Here is a 20,128-nt window from a genome sequence, read left to right as displayed (position 1 = left end):
TGTATTACAAATATATTTTAATAACTATACTATGTCAATAACTATATAATATTCTTGCTAAAGTATTATATTTAATCTAACTATAAAAAACCTCTATAATCCATATGCCCATAGTCCATTAACCAAAGTTCAGCTAAACAAAAGATGTAAATGAAGGGTTAAGAACATTTTATACAATAACTAGACTAATAAGAATCTTCGTTGCTAAAATAATGACCTCTTTCAAGAAGCAAAAAAAAAAAAAAAAAAAAAAAAAACCTATGGACTTAAAATAATCTTTTATAAGACAAGTTAACTGAATATAAATCATCAACAAAAATTGCTTCCTACACCTTAAAAAAAAAGAAACTGAGGGGAAGGATACAAAAAAAATCTACATTTATAGAAAGATTTAGAGTTTTAAATCCATATTAGAAAACAAGAAGTTCTTATAAAACAAATCATCTAAGTTTCTGCCACAAAGAAAGCAGGAAAAAGAACAGCAAATTAAATACAAAGAGTAAAATGAAGGAAATTAAAAAACAAAATGAAAATCAATGACATAGAAAACAAAGACTGATGCTAGTGAAATCAGAAAGCCCAAAAGCCAGTTCTTTGAAAACTTATAAAATGGGCAAAATTCATCAAGAAAAAAAAAAGAAAACTCAAATTATGAATAGTAGGTGTGGGGATATATCAAGCAAAACAGAATTTACAGAGATTAGGGGCTGGCGTGATGGGTTAAGCTACCACCTCTGAGGCTACCATATGGGCAGCAGCTCATGTGCCAGCTGCTCCACTTCCTATCCAGCTGCTTGTTAATGGCCTGGGAAAGCAGGGGAAGGTGGTCCAAGTGCTTAGGCCCCTACTACCTATGAGGGACACCTGGAAGAAGCTCCTGGCTTTTGGCTTCTACTTGGTTCTGCCCAGGTTGTTGCAGCCACTTGGGGAGTGAACCAGTAACTGTAACTCTGACTTTCAAATTCATAAACAGGGGCCAGCACTGTGGCATAGTGGGTAAAGCTGCCCCCTGCAGTGCTGGCATCCCATATGGAGACCTGGCTACTCCACTTCCCATCCAGCTCTCTGTTATAGCTTGGGAAAGCAGTGGAAAATGGCCCAAGAGCTTGGGCCCCTGTACCCATGTGGTAGACTCGGAAAAAGCTCCTGTCACCTGGCTAGGGATTGGCGCAGCTCAGGCCTTTGTGCCCATCTGGGGAGTGAACCGGTGGATGGAAGACCCCTCTCTCTCTCTCTGCCTCTGGCTCTTTGTAACTCTGCCTTTCAAATAAATAAATAAATAAATCTTTTTAAAAAATTCATAAAAACATTTTTTAGCCTAAAAAGGGAAAAAGAGGAAAAACTATGCTAATAAATTCAAAGACTAGAGGAACTGAAAAAATTCCTTGAAAACTAGTCTTTCAGCACTGGAACAAAAATGAAAACAATATCTGAACAGTTTTATATCTGCTAAAGAAATTGGCACTATAACTTGAAAAACAAACTAAACACAAAATAAAAACTTCTAATAAAGAAAATTCCAGGTTTAGACATTTTTACTGGTAAGTAAACCAGACTTCAGAAAAAAAAGTAACAATTTTTCACAAATTCAAAGAATAAAAGAGGTAACATTCTGTAACTTGTTTTACAATCTTGATATTAAAACTTGGTAAGAACATTACAAGAAAACTATATATCAATATGCCCCATAAACACAGATGCAAATATTCTAATTAGTATGTTGAAGGGTATTCCAAAAATATATAAAAATACAAAATATATCATGATTAAGTAAATTCACTCCAGAAATGTAAGGTTGATTTGCCTTCTGAAAATGAATTACTATAATTTACATTAGTAAACCACAAGATAAATACCATACAATAAAATGTAAAGATGTGGACAATACATGTGATAAAATTCCACAACCATTCACCATAAAAAATATTCTCAGCAAGCAAGCTAGAAACAGGAGGGAATTTCCTCAGTCTGATAAGAGCATAAAAAAATGTTAAAGTCTTTCATGGTAAACTACAAAATGCTTTCCCTCCGAGGTTTGGAAGGATGTTCACTCTATTTCTGTCAGCATTGTCCTGGAGATACAACCAGTGCAAAAACAGGAGAACAAGAAAGTCACAAATACTGACAAGGAAAAACAAAATTGTCTTACTGACTTTATTTAGTAGTAATATAATTGCATATGCAAAATTTAAATGAATCAGAATAAGTAGAAATAATTGCATTCAGCAAGGGCACAAATGCAAAGGCCAATTTATATAAATCAATGCATTTCTAGATGTTAATAATAAATTGGGAAAACCTTCAAATATTAACATTCCCATCTCATCAAAGTCACCAAGTACTTCTGAATAATGAAAAAATAATATTTATGGCTTTTTGGCCGGTGCCGAGGCTCAATAGGCTCCTCTGCCTGCGGTGCCGGCACACCGGGTTCTAATCCCAACTGGGGCGCCGGATTCTGTCCCGGTTGCCCCACTTCCAGGCCAGCTCTCTCCTGTGGCCCGGGAGTGCAGTGGAGGATGGCCCAAGTGTTTGGGCCCTGCACCCCATGGGAGACCAGGAGAAGCACCTGGCTGCTGGCTTCAGATCAGCGTGGTGCGCTGGCTGCAGCATGCCAGCCATGGTGGCCATCCCAACAGCAAAAGGAAGACCTTTCTCTCTCTCACTGTCCACTCTGCCTGTCAAAATAATAATAATAATAATAATAATAATAATAATAATAATATTTATGGCTTTTCCACGGAAAAGGAAAAATGTGCTGAGAAATATCAAAAGATTGAAATAAATGGATGAAAGAAAAAAAATCAACATGTTAGATGTCAATTCTATCCAAATTATTTAATCTATAGATTTAATAAAATCCCACTGAAAAATTCTTGGATACGGCATTCTAGAAACTCACAAGCCAGTTCTAAAATTTATGATAAATCAAGACTCAGAGCAGTGAGAAACACACACGCAAAATCAATAAAACTATACTGGTTAGCTAGAGCTTTTAAGACCATTACAGTGTTAGAATAGACAAATGGAGAAATGGAATAAAATAGAACCACCCCTGCCATACACATACACATACACATACACATACACATACACATACACACACACACACACGGGTACATCAAAAAAACTTGTGGAAAATGGAATTACAATATTTTGGCCAAAAAAATTTGAGAATCATGTTGTTTTTCTTTTATTTATTTATTTATTTATTTATTGACAGGCAGAGTGGACAGTGAGAGAGAGAGAGACAGAGAGAAAGGTCTTCCTTTTTTCCGTTGGTTCACCTCCAATGGCTGCTGTGGCCGGCACACCGTGCTGATTTGAAGCCAGGAGCCAGGTGCCTCTCCTGGTCTCCCATGCAGGTGCAGGGCCCAAGCACTTGAGCCATCCTCCACTGCACTCCCGGGCCACAGCAGAGAGCTGGTCAGGAAGAGGAGCAACCGGGACAGACTCCAGTGCCCTGACCGGGACTAGAACCCAGGGTGCCGGCGCTGCAGGTGGAGGATTAGCCTATGGAGCTGAGGCGCAGGCCATTGTTTTTCATAATACATATTTTCCATGAACTCCCTAAAGACCTGCCCCAATACAGTCTCTTGATATTTTTCTGAGGTATCACTGTAGTTCAATATACAAATGAAAATCGTATTAATAAATGAATATCCAGTGAGGGGTGGAGGAAATGAATTTTAATCCCTGTGGGGAGCAACTCAGACTAGACTAAGTTACTCGAATTAAGACTTATTCTATGCATCTGCTCTCCCACAATATGGCGCTGGGAGAGGAGTAAACAGCTTCTATGCAGCTGCCTCCAGTTCAACCAATAAGCAGCAGGACCTGCTCCTGATTGGAGGAGAGCAGCATACTCGGTGTGTGGGTAGCAGAGTTGGGATTGGTGGAAGAGGACTATAAAGGAGGAGAGAGACAACATGCACCGGGAACATCTAAGGGGAACATCCGGAGAACATCTGAGCAGCCCCCAAGAGAGCCGGCCGGAGGTGTGCCGCTCCCCTGCGGAAGTGGGGAAAGTGGCAGGGGGGCCCGCCCTTCCACGGAGGTGGAAGGACGGCAGCCAACCCGGGAAGAACCAGCAGCAAACCCGGGAAGGGCCGAGCAGACAAAAGAACAGCGCAGGGTCTAGTGTCGCAGGGTCTAGTGTCGTTCCTCTGTGAAGAGGGGGAGCGACAAATCCCTACATGACACCATATAATTTCTTAAACTTAAAAGGTACTAATGATGGAAAAAAAACACACTTCATCAACATTAAATCATTCTTCCTGTTTCTCAAAAGATACTGCTAATATAGTAGAATGACAAGGAACACACTGCTAAAAAATACACATAAAGAAATCTCATAAATGAAGACAAACAGAACAAAAAATATAGTAAAATAGATTACAAACATATTAAAAGGTGCCTCAATATCATCCTCTATCATTAAGAAAATACAACTTAGAACCACAATCAGATAACACTGTTTACATCTATGAGAATGGACAATAGCAGAATGTCAACAATCCAAAGTCAGTCTCTATGAACAGTAATGCCACTCATCTTTATATATCCAAAAGAAATGAATGTTTATGTCCACAGAGACACACATACAAACAGGGTATACAAATCTTTATGGAAGCCTTATTCATAAGAAGCCCCAAGTGGATAATAACTCAAGATCTATCATAGTAGGGAAAAGGAGAAATAAAGTGTAATGTATTCATAAAATGACATTGTAAGCACAAATAAAAAATAACTGATGTAAATCAGGATCAGTAATATCTATATAATTTCTTAACAAATTAACAGTCCTCTTACAATTCCTCTTTAACTTGAGGTTGAAATTCAAAAATATTTCAAAGCAATTGCTTCTAAAATTTTAAAATGTTTTTCTTTCTTTTAAAAGAAGAGTTGGTGTAGTTGGCCTTAAGGCTCTTATTACAAGAACTAGAAATGTTTTTATTTCTCCGGGTAAATAATCTGGAATTTCCTTTGTTTTAAAAACATCAACAAAAAATTGGAAATGATATTAACTTGCAAATTCAATAGTCATACTATTTTTTAAAAAATATCATTTTGAGAGGCAGAGACAGAGAGAATACTCACACATGCAAGCATTCCTGTCTGTAGTGCCTCAATGCTGAGTGCTGGGTTTGGCTGAAGCCAGGGCCAGGAGTTCAACCCAGCTTCCTCAGCTGGGTGAAAGGGACTCAATTACTTGAGCCATCATCACTGCCTCCCAAGGTAAACATTAGCAAGAAGCTGAAGTCAGGAGCCAGAGCTGGGAACTAAACCCGGGTACTCTGATGTGGGATGCAGGTGTCTTAGACAGCATTTTAACTGCTAATTTAAACACTTACCTCCACATTTTAATCTGCAATTTGAATTACACTGTCTGTACTGGTGGATGATTTTTTTCCCCTATTTTAGAAATTACCAATTGATCTTGACAAGTACTTCATTTATGAATATAAATGATTATAAAATAAACCCAACTAACATTATTGACCCTACAACAAGGCAATGAGGATGAACATTTGTACAAACATGCTATTCCAGTGAATGTGACTTAAGATGTATATGCACATAGTACATATGTAATATATATATATGTATATGCACATCTATATGAGAATATTTCAGAAAGTTCATGGAAAATACAGTTAAAATATGATTTCGGGGTGGGTATTTGGTACAGAGGTTAAGTTGCCACTTGGGATGCCCACTACCCATGTTGGAGTGCCTGGTTCATGTCCTGGCTACTTCACTTCTCATTCAGCATCCTATTGATGTGGAACTTGAGTCTACGACACTTGACTCTATAGATCTGAAAATAGGTACCAAAATTCTAAGCAGCTCCCTGCCCCATAACACTCTCAAGAAAGTTATTCAGCTTCAATTTTAGTTTTGAGCTTCTGTTTCCTCTTAGAAAATTGAAGAACCAAAAGACTCAATCATTTGACGAAAGCAGTTCAACAAAAGTAAAATTTAGAGGGCCGGTGTTGTGGCACAACAGGTTAATCAGCTGCATGGATCATGCTGACACCAAGCCACAACAATAGCATCCCATACAGATGCTAGTTCAAGTCCTGGCTGCTCCACATTCAACCTAGCTCCCTGCTAAAGTGCCTCTGGCAAAGCAGCAGAGGATGGTCCAGTTATAAGGGCCACTGCCCAACCCACGTGGGAGTCCTGGATGTAGATCCTGGCTCCTGCCTTCAGTCTGGCCTAGCCCCAGCTGTTGTGGTCATTTGGGGAGTGAACTAGAGGATGGAAGATCTGTCTTCCCTTTCTCTCTGTAACTTTACCTTTCAAATGAAGAAATCTTAAAAACAAACAAACAAACAAAAAAACCCTGAAATTTAAATGCAGATAATTTGAAATATAATGTTGGAAATTCCAGTTAAGAATATAAAATATTAATTTTGGTTGTCAATGGTGGCCAACGATTTGCCTGTTTGTTTTCAAAGAGCAAAAGAAATTTACTCACTGGTACATGTATATAATGTTTATCAAAGGGCAGTATTATTACTGTTTCCTTTATAGCCAGAGAAATTTTTATAGGTCAAAGAAAAACCTTTTTATTCAGTGTGGTACTTAGAGCAAACAGTTGTGTAAGTATCATGTTTATTGCTCACTTTGAGGATAATCCAGTCATGCATAAATACTTTTGCCTTCTTTCATTGTATTTTACTTTTCTATCTCTCAATTTCTGCCCTTGGACAAGAGACAGGCAGTTTTAGCTATAGCAAATTCCAGCTGCTTTCTAATGGAGTTCAACTGCTCTGCATCATACAGCTCTTGCTTTTCCCTTCAGGTAGCCCATAAGAACTCTGAGGGGACACTGTTGTAAGGGAGGGCAGTGGAAGAGGGAGAAGACTGTGTGTGATAGAGGGAAAGAAAGGATGATAATTTCAGAACACAAAGAAACATCAGCAACATGATTTTTATAAATCAATGTTAATCTATTTGGTTTATGTGTTATTTTTGACTGGATCAAACATAAAACTAAGAAACTAGAGTTGTTATATACAATAGGTAAGATAATAAGTTATAGGTTACAGTAGAAAACTTATTGCATGTCACCTTCACTAACATTTATTAGACATTTCTTAAGCAGAAAAAACATAGACAGCAGCTTTCTTTTAAAAGAAATAGAACTATCTTTAAAGAAGTTTTATCAGTTTAAAATGGAAAAATTATTAAATAACCATAATTGCCATGAAAATACACCTTAAAGTTTAAAAAATGTAGCATCCAGAACTTTGACAAGTATTCTGAATCAAAATACAATTCTTTTGTGGGTTTTTGAACACTATTAAAATTTTGGGATTGTTAATTACAGCATCAATCAGTAAAACACAATTAGAAACAGTTATACCATAGCAAACATAAATGAATTACCTCGTCTTCGCCCATAACTCCTTGCTGCATGTAAACAAAGGACAAATTGTAAAATGTCAGAACTAAAAATAAGCCCACATATGCAAATATCTGTGATATAAAAAGTTATGTGGGCATCTGGGAACTAGTGCTACTTTAAGAGCTATGATAATGTCACCATATAACATATTCAGGATGTTTTACCATTTACAAAGTACTTTTAATAGATAAATATGTTACCTGGATCATATAATAGTTTGAAATTAACAGAAATATACAACTTATTCTTATTGGTATTAAAATTAACAAATACTTGATTTGATCATGACAGGAATAAATAACACTTTATAATTAAATAGTACCCTAAATTTTCCCAATGAATGCAATAATTTGAATTAAATCCTTATTTTTGTACTTATTACAAAGAGTGGTTTGGCATATAAAGCCCAAGAAACAGGCATTCAGATCCAATCCACATTAAACCAACTCTGACAAGGAAATAGTTCTGGAAGACCAAATGACTATATTTTACTGCTAAACTGTACTCTGAAGCCCATATAGCATGGACAGAAAGGAAGAAGTCAGTCCATAATGGTGATGATATACTTTGTAATGCTTTCCATCCCTTTGATATATTTTAAAACAGCTACCTACCAATGTTTACAGGTCTACCGCTGAGAATAGGGGAATTCAGATACAAATAAATATTAAAACTATCATAGAATAATAGTATATATGAAAACACTGTAAAAGAAAAAGTAGGAAGGCATTTCAATTTGTTACTAGTATTTTACATAATTTCAATGGAAAGATACTGTAATTTCTTTTTCATAAATAACTACGAGTTTGATAAAATCTACAAGTTGCTTTTAAAATAAAAAACACTTTTGACATCATTAAACACATCACCTTATGTAAATTTTACAAACCATGTTTAATAAAATATTAGTTCATCCATAAAAATTAAAAAAAAAAACCAAAAAAATAAAAAAAGCTTGTCAACTTGTCATCATTTTTACTTCTACACAGTTAACAAATATAATGGTTATGTTTAGAGACTTCTTTATAAACTAGCTTCATTTGGATCTTTGTATTTTAGTGTCTTTATTTAGCTATCTAATCTACTGCACACTTAACCTGTCCTTGAGCTCCAATTACCTCAAAGCCTGACAGATTTATTTCATGGCTTACCTGACCTATATATTAGTTTAGGTTGAGGACAGGAGTGGAAGTATGATTTAGAATTTTTCTTAGGAAAAAAAGACTTTCAAAGTGATGACAGAAAATGAGACAATTAGATTAATAAAACTATTTTTTAAAGAGCTATCAAGAACAGGCAGCAGCAGAATGAATTCCCTGGCATCAAGTTGAAGGCTTTATGTAGGCCTGGAAATGGTCAACTGGACCCAAAACACTTTATAAGACATGTCTCAGGAGAGGCTCCTGCTTACCCACAGCTATATACTAATGATAGTAAACCAATATAGCTTTTTCTGGGGAGTAGGGGTGAATTTCATTCAAGGGTATAGTATAGATAGGTAGAGATTTATAAAGAAAATTAAACTATTTTTATGCAGTTTAAAGTCAAATGGACTCATGTTGATATAATGTGACCTATTTAGGAAATTAATTCTATCATATTCAATTTATGCTCTTGTTATAATCTTAGCTGAGGCTATTCACTACTGAAATAGTGAAAATATGTAATATGTATGCATCTTAAGTTTCATGTCATTCCTAGGCTTGAACAAAATTATTTAGAAAATTTCTCTAACTATCTCATACCTGAGGAATTTTAGAATCTTGTAAAGAGCTATTCCATTTATTTTTTTGGATAACTCTCACATTCCAAGTTTCCACATTACCAAAAATAGAACTGACTACAGATGAAGCTAAATCATGTAAAATATTTCCTATTCCCTGTCATGGAAATAACCAACCTGCTAACATCCCACTAAACAATGATGTGTACTTTCTTTCCTACTAGTATTTGTACATGAACTTCAGGAGTATGCTCTATCATCAAGTGACTATCATGTTTTAAAAAATATTTCTTTTAGGGCTGGCGCCGCGGCTCACTAGGCTAATCCTCCGCCTAGCGGCGCCGGCACACCGGGTTCTAGTCCCGGTCAGGGCACCGGATTCTGTCCCGGTTGCTCCTCTTCCAGGCCAGCTCTCTGCTGTGGCCCGAGAGTGCCGTGGAGGATGGCCCAGGTGCTTGGGCCCTGCACCCCATGGGAGACCAGGAAAAGCACCTGGCTCCTGGCTCCTGCCATCGGATCGGCGCGGTGCGCCGGCCGCAGCGTGCTGACCGCGGCGGCCATTGGAGGGTGAACCAACGGCAAAGGAAGACCTTTCTCTCTGTGTCTCTCTCTCACTGTCCACTCTGCCTGTCAAAAAAAAAAAAAAATTTCTTTTAACTGTCCATTTAAACTCAGAATATAATTTAGACAGAAAAAAGAACAATTGGATGTATGAAATTGCACTTACAAGTACACATATTTTATAAAGCATTATAAAAAGTAAGCATTTATACAAAAATGAGGAATTACTATGTAAAATGTGCATATAAACATGCATATATACATACATATTAAAACATTATTGATATGAGTGTGTGTGTTATTTATTTAAAGATAGTAAAGGCTAAGAAAAGTATGAAGATCTCTCCTAAACCAATGACTTTACAATTTGGCCCTTAGCTTCCAATAATCTGATTCAAGTTCTAATTTATAACTGCAGAAAAGAAACAAGATGGTTCTTTGTGTGATTCTAACACACAGTCTGTTTAGTAGGGACTCTGTGGCCTTATGTATTGGCTTTCAGCTCCAGTAGTATCTGAACAACTGCAGCTGGAGGAAGGGATAGGCCATAATACTAATTCAGTTAGAAATACAGAGTAAAGTTCTCTTTATGAGAAGCTAAAAAAAAAATCTCCTCTTTTCAGCTTGAAAAAGCCAAATCTAAGGATAGAAATACATCTCCAAATCATAATCTTAAGATCCAAACAAAATATACTGTTATCTGCTCCATTTACTTCTACAGAAAAAAACAAACAAACAAACAAAAAACCAAAAAACACTGATCATTATCCAGGTTTTCTATTTCCATGACTTAATGTGATATATTTAGAAAATTATATGACTTAACATATAGTGTGGTTATACCATCTGCCTTTAGAAATACAATCTCATTACTGAGGTATATTTTCTTAATTAAAAATTCATGTAATTTCTTCTCTCAAATAGTATAGCAAGCTCTTGATCACAAATATGGGTGTATATGAGTAATAATGAGAAATTTCTGCTCTACTCATTACTGCCATTTGAAAAAACACATGCACATTATTTTTCTTGGGAGAAAAGTGGTGAGAGTACAATGCAATTGAAACAGAAACAAATACTAGAATGATTCATCATTTTGTATTGGTCCCTGTTACTATGGAAAACAGTTTTTTAGATTGGTGTGCTTTTTACTACTGATATTACTAAGCATAGGATTTATACTAGAACATAAAATACATAGTTGTGGTATTATACCTCTATTTTTTTAGGTATCTATTAACAGGAGCCAAGTTAAGGATCTTCCAGAGGCACTTCAACTTTGTCCAACTTCCTTTTACCTCATTCCCTCTTTATCCCTTATTTAAAGGAATATTTAAAGTTTAATCATAACTGTTAATTAATTAGAAGATAGAATCACAATTCACAAGATTTGCCTTTTCTGCCTACAACTATTATTTATCAAGTGTTTTTAAAAGATTTATTTATTTGAAAGGCAGAGATAGAGAGACAGAATCTTTCCATCAGCTGGTTCATTCCTCAAATGGTTAAAACAGCCAGGACTGGGCCAGGCTGAAGCCAGGAGCTAAGAAATCCACCTGGATCTTACAAATGGATGGCAGGAGCCAAACATCTGGGCCATCTTTCCCTACTTTCCCAGGTACATTAGCAGGGATCTGGATTAGATATGGATGGTTGGGACTCACATTGGTGCCCTGATACGGGATGCCGGCATTGCAAGTGGCAGCTTAAGCTGCTATAATAGTGTTGGCCCCTGTATTTTATTTTTTATTAAAGGGCATCAGTGTAACATCACAGATTTTTGTCAGTTGAGCATTTTGCTTTTTTGTTTTCTCTGTGTCAATCCAATTGTAATATATATGTTGGAGGGAGCACTATATATAAATATATATATATTTATTTTAGTTTTATATTTGTATGAACCATTCCTTAATTTAACTGTCATGTTTTTATTTATTTTAAAAGATTTATTTGTTTGGAAGGGGGGAGGAGAGAGGCGGAGGAGGGGAGGGGAGGGAAGGGGAGAAGAGAGGAGAGGTGAAGAGAGAAGAGGGGAGAGGATAGGAGGGGAGGGGAGGGGAGAGGAGAGAGACCTTCCATCTGCTGGTTCATTCTCCAAATGGCCACTACAGTAAGGTCTGGGCCAGGCTGAAGCCAAGAACCTAGAATGCCATCTGGGTCTCCCATGTCAGTAGCAGGGACCCAAGTACTTTGGCCATCATCTGCTGCCTTCCCATTAACAAGCAGATTGGAAGTAGGGCAGTTGGAGCTTCAATTAGCCCTGGTGGTTTAACCCACTATGCCACAATACTGGTCCCAGTCATGCTTTTATTTTAATGTGTATCTGTGTACCATCAATTTAATTTGATTATCCCAAAGCAACAAGGCATCACATTTTAGGGATCAGGAACAATTTGCTTAGAGAAACTTTTTTTTTTTAATTTATTGACCCAAATTTTGTTATTATATAGCTTATATACCAAATGGTTCTCACTTGGCTTTCAGTAACATAAAATAAATCCTTTTGTTTATTACATACAATATCCTTCAAATAGCTAAAAATACCAGTTAAGTCTTCTCTTTATTTTATAATCTCTAAAATCAACATGTTCAGCTACTTCACCTAGTCACACAACATGAATTTTACTCTTTCAGTCATTTTTATCACTCATTACCATCCCTTACTACCATAGCTAACACTGACTTTCAGGAACTGTTCTAAATACTTCACATGAATAAATTCACTTGCTCCTCAGAAGAGTTGCTAAGAGGAAGGTATTATGCTATCCTTACTTTAGAAATGAAGAAAATGCAAATTCAAGTTGGGTAAAAGCCAGCCAAGGCTATATAGAGAAAGCAAGCTTGGGTCTAAACCCAGATGATTTGGCTGTAGAATCCGTGGTATGAAACACCAAGAACTACTGGTTTAACTATTACAAAAATATAGATATCAAAATTTATTACTAGACACTGATTTTTAAATTCAACAATATTTGTCAGCTATACTTGCTGGTTAAGTAATGTAACATACTTACCCAATTGCCTAATAGTGTGCTAAATCTATGACATACTAAAGAACACTCTAATAATATAAAAAAGTAGGTCTGTGTTCTATGAGATACCAGAATTTTTTTCATCATTTAATAATATTAAATAAATACTTTAGCATAGAGAGAGCCTTGTCTTAATATCACCTAATTTCCATGTTTCTCAGGGAGACAATATCTTAAGAATAAGACTGAATTATGTGTAGTTAAAAAACAGCCCAAGTAAAATCTCCCCTTATGTTTTAGAGCCCTAATTTGCCCGTAGTTTTCTCTTCAATAACCATGATGTCCAATGAAATTATTTAATTCGTTAATATTCAATATTTCTTTTCCTCACAAATGCATAAGTTAGGCAATTCTAATTTTGCCTCTTAAGAAAGGATTCCAAATGAGTAAAGGAAACTTTTTCTCTTTGGATCAATTATCTCTCTTTCTGACATAAACACATTTTGATGTCCTACTTTAACTTTTTTCCTCCCTTAGTCCCTTTGCCAGAAGAAAATCAGAACTTCAAGACTAGCTTCCTGTATTGAATACTTGTTACAGCAAACTAACAGTGCTCAAATAATGCAAAAGTAGATCTGTCCAGAAGCTACAACTTAACTGAAATAAAATATTTGTGTGTTCTACAATGTGATGAAACACTTTTGAATTTAACATTTAGATTATTTACAAGCATTTGGTAACTGACAAAATCATATTAGTTTAAAAGTGTTTACTGTAATAAACCAAAAGTTTCAAAAAAGTGTGGCTACTAAGCTCTTTGCTTACACAGAACTGATACATTTTATTGTGGGCATCCTGGCTTACTATCCATTCAGCAATCTATGAACACCTGTGAATGATGTGAAAAATTATGGGGTTCTTTCTTTCAAATGGACTTTAATATGTGAAATATATTCAAATTCAATTTTTGTTTTACAAAATTGCTTGTTCAGAAATTAAAATGCAAATAATTTTTATTCAACACATAGAATGTTGCAGAAGAAAATAAGTCAGATCAATACATAAATAACTTAATGCTACCTAAACTGATCATTATTTTATAAATCATGCCAAGGGAATAATATAAATTGCAAGTTATTTTGAGTTTTGTAAACTCTATTTAAGGGCCATCATTTTAGTTACAAATCTAGAACTAGAGACCAGCTACTCAAATTATATGTTTATGTGATAGGAAAAAAAAGGTGAATGAAAAAGTCCTTAAATGTAACTTCCACTACACTTCTAACCAAAATCCACGTACATACTATAAACTGTTAAATTCACAGTGATCTACTGGACCACTGCAAAGTATGGCCTGTGCATGGCCTCAGCCTAGAACAGTCAGACTGACTTCAGGAGCACCTTGAGAATTGTATTGCTAACCATCCTTAAAGATTCTCACTAATTATAAAATGCACAGTTGGGACAAGGCAACACCTTACCTCAATACCTTATAGTCAAGTGTTGATCAAACCAACCAATCACCTCACCTAATACTCTGCTTCCTCAATTTTTCTCTTACTCCTGTCTAATCTGACAATCTCCCAGGTGGCCTGGACTTTATTTCTATCTTTCTATCACTATAGTTTTCACTTGAAATTACTTCACATGGTCTAGCTTTACACTGACCTTATTCTCAGTCTTTGTTCCACAACTTCACTGCATCTTATTTCAAGAAAGCATGAGTAGAAACAGGAGAGCCAGACCCTTTTAATGATACTATGATGTTTTCTTAAAGTAAATACTATAATTACCATTTCTATTCCTTCCTTTTCCAATTTCACTCTTCCCACCTACCCTCTGATTTAAAAATACTTTTGTGAGGGATAGTTTAATCCTCCAACCCTACTCCCATATCAAAGCTGCTCTAAGTATGATGACTCTGTGAATAAATTATTGTTTGTCCAACAGAAAAAAAAAACATACTTTATTGAAGGTTTATAGTGCACTTCACAGTATAAACTTTCTAATTAGAATAAATTAGGTTAGTGTAACAACCATATTTACAGATAGAGTGGTATATTCCTTAAATATAAATACAAGTGCTATACTAAGAAATAAGTTTTATGCACTTCGCAAACATTATCTCATTTAATTCTCATAATAAATGCTGAGATTGAGGGTTGGTATTGTGGTGTAGCAGGTAGAGCTGCCACCTGTGATGCAGGCATCCCATGTGAATACCAGTTCATTTCCCATACTTCCAAATCAGCTTCCTGCTAATGGCCTGGGAAAAGCAGCAGAAGATGGCCCAACTGTTTGGCTCCTGGCTTTGGTCTGGCTCAGCCTTGGTTGCTGAGGGCATCTGGTAGTGAACCAGTAGATGGAACATCTTTCACTTTCTCTGTCTCTCCCTCTCTTTCTGTAACTCTTTCAAATAAATAAATAAATCTTAAAACAAACAAACAAAAAATCTTGGGATTATATTCCCATTTCACATATGGGGAAACTAAAACTGAACTCACACCTAATTTGTCCAATGCCAAACATTAAATGGAAAAGTCAATATTCAAATAAGGATTGCCTCTAAAGTCAGTGATTATTGAATTAAACCACACTGTCCAAATACACTTCAATGATGGTTTGCCAGCTAGACATATAGAGTATATTCAGATTCCTAACTCTACTTTCTACACAGTAATAGTATACCTTTATTTTTACAATTAAAAATAATTAAATTGCATACATGGGGAGGTGTAGAGAAACATATATTTAGTCATCTCTATTTATATAAATCAATTAGAAACATAAGATATTTCTGTAAAACTTACCATTTAACATCAACAGATTGTCAGTTCCTGGATGTGGATAGCTCAATCGACCTTTAAAGAGACAGGAAAGAAGAATTTAAAGATTACGGCACTATTTGAAAAGCAAAAAAGGAGGAGGGGGTGATGAAGAAATTTCCAAGCACTGTACATTTTTAAAGAACTAAAAATGCTAATGTTTAACTCAAAGTATATTAACTAAAATTATCTTTGAAAGTTAAAACAAAACAAACCAGTTAACCTTAGTTCCTAGATCATAAGATCACAATGTGATCTGCTAGCTATGCCAACAGAACAAAGCTTGTTTTGTGAAATAAAAAAAAGCAGGTAACCCAGTCTTGCAAAATTAATATGGGATGTGAACTGTTTTAATATTTTCAAAGCTGTTTGCAATTTTATTTACAGAACTCTTTTGCAAAAAATGAAACTTGAAGGAAAGGAATCTATATTCCTATATCAAAAACAACTAAAATATTATCATAAAAGAGAAAAACCTCATCATACTTGCATTTAATAACTGGTCATATTTAAATAATTATAATGAAAACATTTAAAATATGTTATTATAAATGTTACTAATAGAAATTTGAATGAAGTTGACATGATTAGTAAAAAGTACTAAAAAGCTGCTTCTATCTTTACCACATTAGCAAGTACTCTGCACTCTGTCTTTTGCTGTATTCAAATATTCCATAGAAGACAGATCGTTGGCTTTTAATTATGAACAGAATTTGATCATCTAATGCAGTAGTGACTGACAGATAACCCAATTTTGACATTAAAATAAACACATATATGAGAGGGAGATACAGCTATAGACAACACACTTCAGAGATCTAATTGAATTATGGCATATTTGGTTTCAGACTCAACACAGTAAGCAGAATAAGTGTTACTGTCCTTCAAAAGGACAACTAACGAACTCTTATTTACCCTTGAGTTTCATGTTTTATGACATTGGTTAACTAAATAATGTGCTGAATAAATTTTTCATACTCTAACACATATAATTAAGTTTCTTGTTGTGGTGCCTTAGTATCAAGAAACAGGAGGATAATCAAAGGAGGTAGAAGGAGCCAGGAAGCTGTTCAACAAATAGAACATTACTTTCAAGTATTGAAGCTTTTCTTGGAAATAAGCCTATTTCTAAACATCTTGCTATAGAAGACCAAAATTAGACAACAATTTAAGGCCATAAAAAATTTATTGCTGGCTCTGACTTGAGATGTAAATATTAAAACAAACTACAAAAGTGGCAACTTGGCTTGTTTTTCAGTATAACAAATTGAGTCTTCCATACTGACAATATGTAGGATGTAAAGGTAAATAAGACAGAGACTCTGCTTATGAAGTGGCAGGGGAGAAAAACACAAATAGACAATTCCAATGAAATTTACCAGGTGCTCAAAGCGTTAGGTATAATATGGTATATATAAACAACACAGAGCGTTAACTATACTAAACTCAAGGATTCAGGCCAGACTTTCTAGAAAAGTAATTAAACAAATTCTGAAGCCTAGTTCCACCTTGGGAGGCATTCAACTTTCAATTACCACATAATTATTCTTTAATAAGTTCACTGTTAACTTTATTTATCCCAAGATACAGGTAACAAAATATTTTTACTGATGGGTAGCTTTATGACATCTTAGCTCTGAATGACTTAAAAGATGTCAGATATGTGGGAAGTTCAAAAGAAAGATACCTGCTTGTGAAGGAACACTCATATATGTGTATATATGTTTTACAATATTATAGCTCCCACAAAGGAAAAACCTCTTAATGTAACTAATAAAATTCTCCAAAGTAAAATAATAAAATTTAGGCTTTAAGTTATCTTATCACTTTTCCACTCCCGCAGTGAAAATATTAATACATCTTTACAAGTTAACCTGTACAGTGATTTTACTTAGCGTATTATTAACAGTACTTTCACTAAGAATCTGATAATTGATAGTAATAACTAACAGCATTTGAAGGGTTATTATGTGTCATGAGCTTTTCTATTTACAACAAATTGTTTACTTCTGAGAGCAATCGTTTGAGTTAGATACTACTGTATTTTCATTTTAAGATGAAGACATTGTAACACAAAGGGTTAAGTAAGGTGTCCAATGCTATAGCAGTGGCAAGTGACACAGGTAAGATTTGAATCTAAACAGTTTGGCTCCCTACTCTTAGTCATTACTTAGAGAAATGTATGTATAGTAGGTCACAGGATACATTTTTCAGTTAAAAAAAATCACAGCATGGTTAAATAGTATAATAGATATGCTAAACTTTAATACAGAAAAAAAGACAAAGAGGAAAAAATGCATTGCTATACCTCCAATTTCTCCCCATTGTTTGCAAGGTGCAGAGACTGACAGTTATACAGTAGCATCATTTGTTCCTGCCAGCAATAGAACATCCAATGATACACAGGCACAGAGCTGCTCAGAGTAAAAACTACATTTCTGAGCTTTCCCTGTAACTATGCGTGCCCATGTGGAAGATTTGGACAATGAGATGCCAAATAATAGTTGCATGTGCAATTTTTAGGAAGTATGCTTCAAAGGGAAAGCCTTCTAATTTCTATATTCTGTTTGCTGGAATTCAGATATAATGGCTAAATGGAAGAAATCACATTAGACTAGGGAGCAGAGACTGGGTGTGGAAGATATAGATCCATGAAGATTACCACATTACTTGAACTATTAATGTCTCTTTAAGAGAAATAAACTATCTTTTTAAATCTACTTCTAAGTTTTCTGTTTTCCCAGAACTTAAACTTACAAATAAAGTCCACTAGTAATAAATTCATGCAAATTAAACATGTATATATATAATGTATATGCAAATTGAACCACCAGGTTATTGCTTAATGTGAAAATATGATAAAGCATGATTTCATAACAGTTTCAATATATCTATAAATAAATGTGCATGTACTACCTCTTGGCAGTTCTCCTTTTACATCAAGATACTATGTAATTTAAAATATATATTTTTAGGAGCCAGTGCTGTGGTGTAGTAGGCTAAGCCTCCACTTGCGTTGCTGGCATCTCATATGGGTGCTGGTTCACATCCCAGCTGCTCCTCTTCCTATCCAGTTCTCTACTGGCCTGGGAAAGCAGTGGAAGATGGCCCAGGTATTTGGTCCCCTGCACCCATGTGGGAGATCTGGAAGAAGCTCCTGGCTACTGGCTTTGGATAGGCTCAGCTCTGGCCATTACAGCCATCTGAGGAGTGAACCAACTGTCTCTCCCTCTCTCTGTCTGTAACTCAACCTCTCAAATAAATAAAATCTTTAAAAAAAAATAAAATTTTTTAAAAAATAAATATTTTAAAAAGTACACGTTTATTTTTAGGTATAATGAGTAATTACAGGATCTATAGTATATTTATTTACATGATACATATGCATGTTAATTGCTTTAAAATACATCTCAGTAACTAAAAACACCAAGAAATATGATAACTGTATATAAACTTCTCTCAAATAGGTAAATTACCAGATTATATTTAGAGCAAGCATCTGGCACCTGATCTACCGTTCTAACTCTGCTGGCCTCTTTGCTCTTCCTTATGCACGTCAGGCATATTCACTAGGGAGGAACTTTCTACTTCCTTCTGCTCGAATGCATTTGTCCAGACATAATCAAAGCCTGCACCCCTAACCTCCCGCAGGCTTTTGAGCGATGGAATCACAGACCATCCTTCCTAAACAGCAGCTTCTTTCTTCCTGTATCTTCCTAACACTGTATTTTTCCCTTCATTGTAATGACTATTATCTAATATTTCATTACTGTTTCTGTATTTCTTTAAAACCAGAGGATCTATGAGGGCAAGGACTTTGACTCTTTCTCTACTGTATTCCTAGCAGCCCAGCACAATAGGCTCTCAAGCATTTGCTGAATGTACAAATGAAACATCTCATGGACTCAACTGGAAGTATAGATACCTAAAGGTGTTTTTGTATATGGGGCATGGGAAAAATGCTCTTTAAGTCAGTAGAAAAATCACAGAACTTCCATTTTAGCTCATCTCTAAATTCCTTAAGTATTTGGAGGAAGGAAGAATAATGCCAAAGTGCTGCTTTCTGCTTTTTGACAAAATAAAATTTTTCCTCTGGGGCCACTGTCGTGGCACAGTGGGTAAAGCCTCACTCTACGAGCCTGCAATCCCATATGGGTGTCAGTTCGTGGCCTGGTTATTCCCCTTCCAATCCTGCTCCCTGCTAATGGCCTGGGAAAGGCAACAAGGGATAGCCTAAGTGTTTGGGCCCCTGCACCCACATGGGAGACTCAAATGGACCTAGCTTTCACCTGACCCAGCCCTGCCCATTGTGGCCATCTGGGGAGTGAACCAGCAGACAGAAGATCTCTGTATCTCCCTTTCTCTAACACTAACTTTTTTTTTTCTTTGACAGAGTTAGACAGTGAGAGAGAGACGGAAAGGTCCTCCTTCCACTGGTTCACCCCCCAAATGACAGCTACGCCAGCGTGCTGTGCCCATCCGAAGCCAGGAGCCAGGTGCTTCCTCCTGGTCTCCCATGCAGGTGCAAGAGCCCAAGCACTTGGGCCATCCTCCACTGCCTTCCCAGGCCACAGCAGAGAGCTGGACTGGAAGAGGAACAGAAGGGACTAACCCGGCACCCATATGGGAT

General features: G+C 35.9%; 1 protein-coding gene across 6 annotated transcripts in view; it reads right to left on the bottom strand.

The window, feature by feature from the left end:
• Nucleotides 1-20,128, bottom strand: part of CPEB2 (cytoplasmic polyadenylation element binding protein 2) — a 71,056-nt gene that overhangs the window by 23,717 nt on the left and 27,211 nt on the right. For 4 of the 6 annotated variants that reach the window (XM_051830096.2, XM_051830084.2, XM_051830111.2 and 1 more), the window contains 2 exons: nucleotides 15,484-15,534; nucleotides 7,399-7,422 (listed from right to left, as the gene is read on the bottom strand). In XM_051830096.2, the coding sequence (XP_051686056.2) occupies nucleotides 7,399-7,422; nucleotides 15,484-15,534 (75 nt within the window). The remainder of the gene's footprint in view (nucleotides 1-7,398; nucleotides 7,423-15,483; nucleotides 15,535-20,128) is intronic. The other 2 variants (XM_051830101.2, XM_051830094.2) reach the window with 1 other exon arrangement.

The sequence above is a fragment of the Oryctolagus cuniculus genome, chromosome 2 (assembly GCF_964237555.1).
Source record: "Oryctolagus cuniculus chromosome 2, mOryCun1.1, whole genome shotgun sequence".
Lineage (NCBI taxonomy): Eukaryota > Metazoa > Chordata > Mammalia > Lagomorpha > Leporidae > Oryctolagus > Oryctolagus cuniculus.
Note: the sequence above shows the minus strand (reverse complement) of the source record. Positions and strands in the feature narration are given on the sequence as shown.